A 13221-nucleotide genomic window follows, 5' to 3' on the forward strand; every position below is an offset into this window, starting at 1 on the left:
GCAGTAGAACGTGCAACATCTACTGCATCAGCGAATTTACTAATTGCTGCTCTACCTTTCCATATCCCCTTGGACTATAATACATCGATTCCATTATTTCATTCATTGGTTGATTACTTACCGCTCCAAATATTAGTTTACCTTTCATTGCAGAGGTTAGTACTAATCTAAAAAAAAAATCTTTAAAAGATAAATCTTGTATGGAATTTAATGCATGAATTAATTCCACGTCTGCAACGTGACTTTTTTTGTAATTCGTTGCTTTTATACGCAACACCATGAACATGCCATGCTTTATCAACACCATTTATAGGATTTCACCAGGTCTTGGCTGATCTTAGTTATCAAGTCGAATATCAAGTCGAGGGTACCAGGACCGCATTAATTATATCCAGGAGTTGTTTTTCTCTTTGGTATTTAGCCCATGGTGTTTCTGGTAATTTTCGTAATGAAGTAGCCATATTACGACCGATTTTACTGGTAGAAATAAATTTATATTTATTTGTACCACATTTTATACATTTGCCTGGAAGTGTACGCTTTTTATTTGTTGTTATTACTGTATTCAACATACACGTAGGAGTATGTGCACAGCATCGAACACAATATAGATTCATATTATTTATTATATTTATACAACATGGGTGTCATTGATTTCTCAGCGACACGAAAGCAAGAACCATTAAAACATATTTCAGCATTACCGAATTCTATCATAAATGCTTACACTAGGTTCATCTGGGTCTGGTAAAACACAATTATTACTTAATTTGATAATATATGGCTCAAATCCCTCCTCCCCCCTGTACACATGTGTACCTTTTTAACCCCCACCTGCATGCGTACGCTTGACTCAACACCCATCCACCCAGTTCTATAGAACGGCCTATATTTAATTCACTCAGACTAATAATATTAACGTATTTAATAAAACAGATAGAACACTGACTAAAATTCAAACGCCGATTGAACCCAGTCGAACAGGTCCGTATTAAACAAATTAGTATCGAGGTTTCATCCCCCGTTTCCAATGCGTACGTGTATTACAAGAAAAAAAAAACATACGCAAGCGTATGCATTTGGGTAAACCCCCCTCCCCATGCGTACGTACTAAATAGACGGTCCCTAATTTCAGTTATTCACTGCTGTTTATCATAGCCAGCAACATTAAAATGTTTATTGAGCTTAAGCCTTAATTTTGCCAGCAATATCACGTTTTCCCTCTATCCGGAAAATAGCAAAATAAGAAAAGAAACAAAGTCCTTTTATGGCCTTTGACCACAATCATTTCCACGGCACCGAAATGTCCGCAAGAATGTTCACACCACACCCACATTTAAAATTAATTATGCAAAAAGATTTTAAAGGTTTTAACATTTGTATTCGTAAACAAATGTTGAGAACATCCTTGTGCTGTGTGTAGACTCGGTCATAAAATGTACTTCCGATTCATTAAAACGATAAACTTGATGCTAAGGCTGGGCATTCTCCTTGCATCGTATCTTACGTTCCATCGACCCAGGTACCACCAAGGACAGCACACATTTCCTCTGAATGACAAACTCATTAATAAATAAATGATCTTTGATTTGATGAAATACGTAAACTGTTAACCTGCAACCGTTTTAACCTTTTTTTAAAAAAAAATATAAATCTCGTATCTAGTGACGTATTGCATTGGTTCAAAAATGAATATTTTATACGTGTCCAAATTTGTTGAGTTGTATAATAATCACTTTAAATCTCGCTACGTCGACACCAGCAACATACCGCAAAGAAACGATTCATCACACTACGAACGTCCTTTCGAAAATTTAAATTAAGAAAACTGTAGATAAGTGGATTGATGGCATTATTGATAAAATAGGATTTCACACAAAATTTATAAATAACTTCTTCTGTAGGACTCAGCCCGGCCACAAAATCTTTTTTTATACTCCGCAGCACCATGGCGACGAGAAAGGGGAGATAACTGATGATGTAGGCAACCGTTACTGCGAATAAGACAATTGTTGTCCGGTGTATTTTTATCTGCTGCTTCTTGCCATGTTTCATGTTTGATTGTGAGACAGATGTGACTCGCCTTTCCTTGCCGCATTTTCGTGACGAATTTTCTTCAGTCGTTTCAGATGACATTTCCGTACTGATGGGATCCGAAGATCGGAGTTCGGTACCGTCGGTATTCTTGATGGAGCTGTTACTAAAATTAACTTTTTTAGAGGATGAACTGCTTCTGTCTGCTTTCTCTCCCATTTTCATCGTCTTTTGTTTCCAGATTTGGGCACCAATGCAACAGTACATCACAGTGAAGAACACAGTGGATCCGATAAATAAAAGAAACAGAAAACCGTAGTAGACTATTGGGTAGACTGTGTTTTTCACGGCGTCCTCTGTGGAACAGTCTACGCCAGTTATATTACGTTCCAACGTGATAGTTTGCCTGCCAAACAGTACGCATGTCGGCCAAGAAATAAAGATCCCACCTCCAGTTGCAACTACGCACAATAGTTTTGCCGTTTTTAGTGACACGCGGCGTCCAAGTTTGCATATTCTTAAATATCTGTCCACAGCTACGGCAATTAGGATTATTGAAGATCCTGTGTTCGTGATTGACTCCACAAAACGAAGAAGCTTACAAGCGGCCGTCGCATAGAACATATACGGATATCGAAGATCTGCAACCTCTGTTGGCATGCCAATGAGACAGGTCAAAAGATCAAGGACAGCTAAAGTCAAAATGAAGAAATGAGAAGACGTCTTTTTGCGCTTGCTGCCATAAACACAACACACCAGAATGTTTCCTGCTGTGCCAACGATCGTCAGAATTATCATATAGGTGATAACAGGGATGTACAGGATTGCCTTTTCGTCATTGTAGCGCCGCAGAATTTGTGCTGTGTCAATGCTAGTACTTTCGTTTGTTTGTAAATGCAGTGTGAGATTTCCGGCCCTATTGCGAATGATAGCTTCGGTTGTCGACATGACAGTAGTTGTAATTTCATTCAGTCCGACGATGTCACTGATGGGGTTCTTATCTGAAAGAAAACAAAGGTACCCTGGGTATTATTTTTAAAATTAGAATTGAATTATCCTTAAGATTAAAACACAACTACATATATCCAGTATGTGTATTCGGGCTAATTGATTCATCCTTAAGATTAAAACACAACTACATATATCCAGTATGTGTATTCGGGCTAGTTCATTCTTGAGTTTATTCATTCATTTATTTCACGAAGATTTACAAACATAACGCAGGAATAAATTAAAATGATGCGTGAAAAAAAAAAAAATTATGATCGGATACTAAAACGTTTTACATTCTAGGCTACTTACATGATCACCAGGACCCCGTTTCACGACGCATGGAAAGTTTACGCACAATCGTATATTATTTCATATATATCTAACACAACGATATCCGTAAGAACATTTCGTACGTCTAAGAAAAAATTTGCATACGCTACTCTTCTGCAAGGGAGGCAGGTAATAAATTTGTAGATATAACTGGACACATGCAGGATACTTACAAAGGAAGGCGACGAAGATGACGTAGGCAAGAACAACAGTATCAATGCATTGACCAAAACAGCTATTCAACAAACCATGCCTTGACGTATTGGTCCAATTTAATACAAAATTTATATTATTTCTGATTAAACAAGACAAGGTATGTGTGTGCTTGTGTGTGTGCTTGTGGGTGTGTTTATATTAGGTTTTAAATTTTGCTTAAATTATTTGCACTGTATGACCCAATTCTGAAACACAAATCACCAGTCATCCGTGCTACTAAACACAAATCACCAGTCATCCGTGATACTAAACACAAATCACCAGTCATCCGTGCTACTAAACACACTCATTGCTTATAGGCTCGTCAAACCTTGGAATAAAATTACATTGTATACAGTGAGATGTGATGTTGAATTGTATACAGTGAGATGTGATGTTGAATTGTATACAGTGAGATGTGATGTTGAACTGTATACAGTGAGATGTGATGTTGAATTGTATACAGTGAGATGTGATATTGAATTGTATATAGTGAGATGTGATGTTGAATTGTATACAGTAAGATGTGATGTTGATCCATTTCGTTAAAAACACACTAACACTCAAACACACACACACGTTTAAAAAATCCTCTCAACAGATGCTCATGGTATGTTATAACCATAAATTACTATATTTGTAGCTATACAACAAATATAGATTTAATTATTTTTTTATTTAATGATACATTAATTTAAAGAAATAAAATTTTAAGAAATATTAAGTTTTATTGATCCAGTTATTTGATTGAGATCCATATAAATAAGGCAATCAAACTGACAGTTAGTGTAGGATAAGGGAATAACAATTTTTTTTTCTGCTGACGGCTGCAAACTCAAATAGAAGCCTGAATGAAATGTAATTATTCTATCAAGAAAATTAGAATCTACAATTTTTAAAGATCTTTTTCTCTTGATTCGCTGCAATTTGCCGCCCGTTATTTGAGTGATTGTCCGCTGTTTGATAATCAGTGTTACCTGAATTATGTGTACTCGAGTGAGCATCCATCTTGTTTAAATTATTTCAGTCGAATTGTTATATCATGCACTGTGCACCGTATGGTCAAATATTGCCTGATATATACATAGACAGCCCATCATTTGCTTTATTGTTAGTTTTCTAGGTTTACATAGATACAGCAATGTTTCTTAATCACAATATATATAGTTCTGGGGAATCATTGTACAAATATGCAGTTTCAATGAAAATAAAAACATAAATGAGAATATTTTGTTCAGCTCACTGTGGAAACATAGAAAACCACTGGCAATACTATATTAGTCTCTCAATTTGAAATATGTGTCGAAATGAAATTTTGTGCAATATCCAATTGGAATTAAATACTGTACAAATGTGAATAATACCAATATTTTTATAACTTTCATTTTGAATGTTCTTCAGTAATACAGATGCTCCTTTTATAAATAGTATTTTCTTGTTTTAGCTGACAAGATTTTAAAAAATAATGTATGGATTTGCATGAAGGACTTCCTAATATGAGCCATTATTTAAAAAAAAAATATTAATTCCAGTTTCTTAAGGATACGACTATATAATTTTGGTGACAATGAAGATGTTGTTGACTGTGATGATCATCGTTTACAGTAAGGACTGTTTGAGTTTTCTCTCGTTTGATTTTTTAAAAGACAGCGACGCCCTGGGCGCCGAGTGGTCTAATCACCGACATCTCACCTTTGTCCGCGTGGTTCGAGTCTCGGGCTCGGCCAATGCGCGGACGTGATTAACTGTGGGTCGGTAGCACTTACCGGATTTTCCGGAATTCTTCCTCCACCATTTATTCTGACCGCCATATGTTGACTATCATGCGCTGAAAAATGACGAAATGTTGACATCGTCACACGTAAACACCCTGATAAATCATGTATACGTACCGAATACAATATATGAAAAAGAAATTAGTCAACTGATTTAGATTTTCAGCATCTTGATTTATCTCTCTAATTACATCAATGCATTCTATATATCACATTGGATCGAATGCCTTTCTGTATATGCTGTAAATCATGACCGTGACATACCGTATATAGAGATATACGTCATTTTTCTGCCGCAGTTTTTCAAGGAATTTAAATAATTGATGACTTAATGTTTCGTTTGTTTTTATTTTTCGGAATGATCAACACAGGAAAATGTTACAGACACACATATTGTTTATATATCTATTTATTTAACAGAGAATGTTTATTAATTATGATTTAAAATAGAGAAGGAACCGCTATACGGTATATATTGGAATGTTGGGCACATCTCAAAACAACATCTCACTGTGAATCTCGTTGTCCACAAACATCCTTACGAAGCGAACTTGCCACTTACGGCTGCCTGGTACTTGCCGTAAAGTGACGTATACTTGTAAGGGAAACTTTGAGAGAGAAAAAAACTTCCGTAAATCTCTATAGGGAAGCACCGGTAATCATGTACGAATATCGCACATGAAACTTAAGGAAATCTTGGTTGTACGTCGTTTTGTGAACAGGGCCAGAACAATAACTTGTATCGGTGTCTTATATCTCCGTTGTTTCGTATATCTCAATTTTATCAGATTCTTTATATTTTGTATTCCAAAAGCACTTTCAGAATGTTTCTATGAATAAAAGTGATGCGAATATAAATCAGTTCATTCTTCGTACTTGAAAATATCCAAGACCAAAAATAACGTCATATAGCATGATATCCAAGACCAACACTAACGTCATATAGCATGATATCCAAGACCAACAATAACGTCATATAGCATGATATGAATAAAAAAGTTTTATTAAAAAATTCGTTTGACAAATGCTCATTATTCCGCCAGACAGGAAAGAGTTATATAATAAAAAAATAGACGAGCATATATATATATATATATATATATATATATATATATATATATATATATATATATATATATATATATATATATATATATATTTATATATATATATATATAATTGTTATTATTATTATTATAATGAGAACTTTGTATAGCGCCTAATCTTTAGAAGCTCTAAATACTCTACAACATTAGACAACACCTATAAGATAAAAATCATCTAATGATATGATTACAAAAACAAACACCATGAAATTAGAAAATAATAAAAAAACATGATGAGAATATTTAAGGTAGGAAACATCAATGGGTCTTTAAGTTTGTTCTTGCAGTCGAAATAAGTGAGTTTTGAGCAATTCATTCCACGTTGCTGGGTCCTGGTATGCATATATATATATATATATATATATATATATATATATATATATATATATATATATATATATATATATATATATATCAGAAGGAAATTATTGTGGTCAAAGGCCATAAAGGATTTTGTTTTTTTTTTTATTTTGCTATTGTCCGGATCGAGGGAAGAAAGTGATATGACTGACAAAACGAAGGCTAAAACTCAATAATATATATCAAAAGGAATATTATTAAAACTATTGACAAATTAAAAACGAATTCAGCATACTTTAGGAAAGATTTTCCCAGTATCTTGAAAACGATATCATTGCCCTTCTCTCAAGCCTGGATAGGGATTTACTAATGACGTAGGTTACTATAAAAATATATTCATTCACTTTTACGGCTGTGGACCGGGAATATTGCGGCAAATTAATAAACATATTTCGTCTCAAGCAAAGTCTCTCTTCCTGATCCACTAAACTGATTCAGCCAAAGGAAATAACAAATCGTCATTCAAAATGGTTGATGGCTCTTTGACGCAAACGTTTGCTGTCTGGCGAGAAAGCAATTTTTTTTATTCAATATCAAATGCATTCGCTTAGACTGGCGTATTTAGATTCTAAGTAGTCTTTCTAGCGCGATAACTCAGATTCTTTACTTTAAAGTTTTGAAGATACACGAATATACTTGATTCATTTTTTTTATCAATTTCTGTCTGCTTTTAATGCATGCATAATGAATATAGTATTGTAAAACTCACACATGGAAACGAAAAGACAATTCTGAATGCTTCAAACTTGTTACTCAAATATTTTTGTATGTATTGTTTTTAGAACTAAAATGACTTTCGTTTGTCTTTCTATTCAAATGTTACCGAAGTAACGTAATTCTAGAAGTGGTCATATTTTGAATATAAAATCTCCGTTTGCCTAAAATATTAAACGTCCGATAAGCAAATGAGTTTGTTATAGAACATGTGTTTTCTTAGAGATTTCTATGACCTAAATACATCAAAGCAGGCATAATTCAGATCAGATATAATGGAGAGAGAGAGAGAGAGAGATACGTACTTGTGCAGACTTTGATGGCGCTGCATACATGAAACTCCTTTTTCTTTCAAACTTCCTAAAAAGAATCGCTATCCATTCCACACATAAAATCAGTATTTCAGTATTTGTATCATCTAGCGCAAAATGAAAAGTCCATCGCCCCTCATTTTATCTTCATTTGAGTCGAAGATAGCACCAAAATTGCTGTTCATTTTATTTTCCTGTCATACCCCGTAGCTGTAACTAATTTCACATTGCTCGAACTGAACACCTGAATGTTTACAGGTACATGCATAACGCAGTGACTGATATAAGCTGTAATTTATGATGTCACGAGGTAATAAAGTACGGGAGGTAAATACTTGTGATTAATCCTGAATCACTTTACATCGACTTACAAACCAAGGCAAGAACTTTCTCGTGTATAACATGATAAATACATGAAGTACTAAGGTACGTTTAAAGAGTTACATATCATTGTCATATCTAAAAATGTATTTAGAGTATCAGAACCGAGCCGAACTAGTGATAGATTAAATCAGTCAATCTTTGAAATAAATCATTGTATACGTTGATTGTAGTGATTAAAGAGATACAACCTTGAAAATGATTTCAATTCATATTGTGTTTAATTTTTTTAAATAATGGCACGCCTTTAGAAAAGAGATTCTCAACTTAATGTTTTAAAAATGGCACACCGTACAAAACACCGCTGCGGTGGCCTAGTGGTTAGATGCGGAAGGTCGCGGGTACGAGCAGGGTTATGGCTGGTCGGCCTGGTATCAGGATAATGTGACCGGGTGGGGAATGATGCTACATGCCTGAGGCATTATACCCCAGTGTTAGACATCTCTATACACTACCGCACTGCAGACATCGTAGCTATATGACTGAGAATGTTTTAAAACTACGTTAAAAATCCAAATCACACAGAATCACACACCATACAAAATAGGTTTTCGACACTATTCATTAGTTTGTTTTAAAAAATTGTATTAATCCCATTAATCTTTATCGGTCCCAAATTAATTTTTCCCTATATTTAAAGGATTTATCTTTCTAATTTTTAACTTTTGTTTTGTGTACATTTTAAACTTTTCTAGCAAGTTTACCTTTTAATTTCTAAATTATATAGCCTCGTTTTTGTTCAATGTGCCGTTAAACTATACATACATACATGCATGCATGCATGCATACATACATACATACATACATACAGGCAGACAGACGGTTTACACTTTCATTTGATTTCTCTGTGTAATAAAGATATATTTGAAAAGCAGAACATAGTACTGATATGGGTCATGATGGTTTGATCGAGAGCATGGAAGTAGCAATCAAACTGGTGAGTCATGGCGATATCAAACTTCCGCTTAATAACCCAATAACTGTCAAAACTCTCACGAATAAACCGCGTGATTAAACGACGTACATTCCTTTAACGAAACACGTTAAATAGAGCCAAATAGCCAGTAGCGTTGGGAACAGTGTTATTGCAACCTCTAAAGTTCGATGATATCAATCAACAAGTATCAAGCAGTTCAAGCGAATAACTTGAAAGTAACATGTAACTCAGACCTTTAACACGTTAGAAAATTATTTATTTTTAAACGCGGTAACAAATAAATAATCGAACAACATGTCTGTTTGTTTTTGTAGGCTCTCTTTTTGTTGTTGTATTTTCTCAGGAATTTATGATTGTTTAATTTCGATGACCGATCCTAAGTGACTTTTATATTACCAAGGGAGTATGCTTATTGCAACAGTATTGGCCCAAAACGTATTGCGTTGAACACATCAACAAGTTTCTAATATCAAACATGTTTTATTCAATCAGTATTGCACTTGATAACGGCAATTTCCGGAAAATACACAATCGTTAACATATTAATATAGACAAAACTGAAGGTTTAGCTTTCTTCTTTAAAAAAAAAAAGTAAATCGCATTTAAGTCCCAGAATTCGATTCCAACGCGTTACATTGTCAGATTTAAAATGTATAGATATCCAATCAGAATTATTCTTATGTATGATGTGCGGTGCGAATACGCTTCCTTGGTTAACAAAACAAACGGCTCATTCAGTTGGGCTTTATTGGCTTTAGCAAGGACTCTGGACTTTTCTTTTTTGATTTTTTTTAACGTAGCTTTTACCATTTTTCAGTCATATCGCTACGATGTCTGCAGTGTGGCAGTTCGTAGTGATGTCTAGCACTGGGGCATCATGCCGCAGACAAGTAGCACGATATCCCACATAGTCACATTATCATGACACCAGGCCGACCAGTCCTAACACAAACCTCTTAATGCTGAGCGCCAAGCGAGGCAGCTGTTAGTACCATTTTAGCCAATCACAAGGCAATATCAACATGATGCCAGGCACTTTCATAACATGAAGAAAAGAAAGAAGAAAAAAAAAAGGAAGAGAAAATGACATGTCAGGAAATGTCAGTGATACCCATTTGACACGTTACCATATAAATACAGTTACAAAATAAACGTTATGATTTGGCCATTTAATATCATTAACACATAATTTCCTTGAGCATTCCGTGACCTTTATATCAGAGTACGCGGTAACTACTAAAGTTTTCGGGCGTCGCACGATTGTTAAATGTTCTCATTCCTTCTCAGCATTGCTTAATGGCTTATTTGCAGTCTTTAGTGAATGACATGTTTTTCTTTATAGAAACTGATACATCGGAATGGATTCTTCTGAAATCTCAAGTAATAATGTCTGTAAAATGTTGAATATGATCAGTTACGTTTAAAATATCTCTAATAAGTCTAGTTTTACAAAGTTTTTCAAACTTGTCCCAGTCAGCCTTCTTTAAATTCCAGTGTGGAATCGGCCCATCGATGGTAGGGCTAATGTTCTTTAGATAGATTGGGAAGAGGTCCAATCATTATCATACGCACGGAAGGGGGAGACTAAATTGTCAGATCGATGTACGTATATGTAATCGTTCCCGTATGTAAATATGTCTGTGATTTGCTGTTAAATTGACACATGTCATGACTAGAAATGATGTTAAGATATGGAATGTTTAATTCTGAAGAAAAAAAACCAACTTTATATACCTCCCCACCTGATCTATGTGACTACAAATCTTCTGGAAATACTGTTATCGTAATGGAAATTATCATCAATTATTAAGGAAGAAGCTTCTAGACGTTTCCTAATTTTTCTAAACAAAAACAAATAACATTTAGCCGACTTAAGGTTCTAATTAGACATACTTTTCTACCAAAAACCAGGTAAAGAACGTACTAGTAGTGATGAATAGATTATGATGCTAGTTATAATACTAAAAGTACTTGTTCTAACTTGAATTTTCTTTTATATCTGAATTTTGAAATTATAAAATTATAGTGGAGCTTCCAAACACAGAGCTCTTATAGGGAGTCAATATTTGACATCTCTGCTTGAAGTCTCCACTATCTTGTTTCTAGTAATGGAAGGTCATTAATCTTGTAGAACCAAAATGAAAGATTTTCTAATATGCTAAGTAATGGGAGGCCCAAAGGTAGGGTCCTTTCAAGGTGTCAATATTGACATCACTAATGCAAGCCTGCCATTACCTTTTCGTTTCCATGAAAATAAATTTAGATTTCCAATTGTAATACTGCTTGTTTTGAATATATTTTATAAATTTTGGATCATGTTACTTCTTTAGTTGTTAGTGAAGGGAACCGTGTCGGGCCCTTTGGGGTGTCATTTAATGACTTTCCCATCACTATACTCCGCCACTAAAGGATTTCAGTATCTTGATCAAATTAATTCATTTAAAGTTATTGAGAATAAAGTTAATAATACATGTAAAATATCATGTATTAGGAGAGGCTACAGCGGTGAATATATCCTATGCGCAGGTGTAGTAATCCTCTTTTATTAGAAGAAATGTGTGTCATGTGAATGACGCAATTTTGTTAAGTGTCAAGGTCGTGTGGTTTCCACCTGATTCTATAACTAGCTTGTAAACAAAATAGGATTGAAATCTTCATCATGCGGACGTGATGGAAAACATCCTATTTCAGGTATGTGAGTCTGGTGTTTTTTTTAACTAGCCTTCAGGCTGTCCAGTCCTATGGTATTTTATTGTGTTAGTTCAGTAGCCCATTTTTATTTCTTCTTGTGTTTATAGCTGTAACAATAAAATTGATTACTTCAATGTATAATTGTTTGTTATAAATTTTATCAGTGTAAAGTAAATTAAGCGGATTGAAGTTGCCCTGTTTCCTGATAATTTTGTTAATGAGTATTTGTCTAGAGTTTGTGAGGTATGTACAATCTAGCATTATATGTTTTTTTCTTACTATCAACTTCAGTTCCACCATGTATACATTTAGGTAAATAGGGTATAATGTTTCTTTGGTATGTATATTCACCTGTCCACCATGCGTTATGTAAATAAGTGTATATACTAGCTTGCTTGTTTGGATCTTAATTCCTTTACAATGTTTCCATATGTTAGGCCAATCCGCTTCTTTTATTTTAGTCTCTGTATGACAAGGTTTAGAAATGGTGAGGTCAATTATTTGTTTCACTATAGATTATTTTTCTAAAATTTGCCATAATTCCGTGTTAGTCTGAATTTATTTTACGGTCAGCATTGTTTTATATACACATTTAGGAGTTTTGTTTGTCATTTTCAAATTATTATTTTTTTTGTTGTATATCAGCTCTATTCTGTAGATGTATAACCAACCCTTGCCAATAAAAAATGGGGGTGGGTGTTAGATTATTTAGTCTGTACATTATGTTAGCTAGTTGCTTTTGTATTAGATTGGGAAGTCATTGTCTACCTTGTTCAGGTTTTTTTGAAGCGTTTCCTTAGCTATTTTATGATTTTTTTCCCATAAAAATCTCATTATAGATGACTATAATCTTTCAAGATATAGTTTTTCATAATCAATTACATTGAATTCATACCAAATGGAATTGAATAGATATGTTTTAATAATTAGAATGTTGTGGCCAAAATTAAGGTTTGTGTCAGTCCAAATTTCTGTATGGTGTTCTAGTTTCTTCTGTATCTGTGTGTAATTAAGTATTTTACTATCTTTTCCTACAATGATCCCTAGTACTTTTACTTGATGTCTAATTTGTTCAGTGGGAAGTCCGGATGAGTTATATTTCCATGAATATATTAGGAGTATTTCTCTTTTGGTAGCATTTATTTGAGAGCCAGAGGCTTTTCCAAAATTCGTGTATTGATTCATTAGATAAGCATGGAGATGATTTAGTTGCTATAATATTAGAACAGCCATCAGCATGCTGAAATGTAGAATGTAGCTATATTAGGTATTTGAATTCCTGTAATTTTATTGTCTTGTATTGCTTTTTGTAGGACCTCAATTCCTAGCACATATAACAACATAGACATAGGTCTGCCTTGTCTTACTGACCTAGAAATTTTGTTTTACCAAAA

The 13221-nt window shown here is 34.1% G+C and overlaps 1 protein-coding gene across 2 annotated transcripts; it reads right to left on the reverse strand.

Annotated features, from left to right (window-relative positions):
• Positions 1–223: 223 nt before the first annotated feature.
• On the reverse strand, positions 224–8025 carry LOC149783129 (cholecystokinin receptor type A-like). Of its 2 annotated transcripts, XM_089933074.1 has the most exons (3): positions 7813–8025; positions 5319–5380; positions 224–3035 (listed from the first exon to the last, which is right to left on the reverse strand). In XM_089933074.1, exon 3 carries the CDS (start codon positions 2980–2982, stop codon positions 1738–1740), a length of 1245 nt encoding a protein of 414 aa, XP_089789200.1. In that variant the 5' UTR covers positions 2983–3035; positions 5319–5380; positions 7813–8025; the 3' UTR covers positions 224–1737. The 2 variants fall into 2 exon arrangements, with proteins under 2 accessions (XP_089789200.1, XP_089789201.1); XM_089933075.1 differs by lacking the exon at positions 5319–5380.
• Between the last annotated feature and the right edge of the window lie 5196 nt (positions 8026–13221).

Source organism: Sinohyriopsis cumingii, chromosome 14, assembly GCF_028554795.1.
Source record: "Sinohyriopsis cumingii isolate HCF-2022 chromosome 14, ASM2855479v2, whole genome shotgun sequence".
Classification (NCBI taxonomy): Eukaryota; Metazoa; Mollusca; class Bivalvia; order Unionida; family Unionidae; genus Sinohyriopsis; species Sinohyriopsis cumingii.

Bases quoted from the DNA above. Each gene is read 5' to 3' on its own strand.
- LOC149783129 (XM_089933075.1), bottom strand. From the start codon at position 2,982: ATGTCGACAACCGAAGCTATCATTCGCAATAGGGCCGGAAATCTCACA.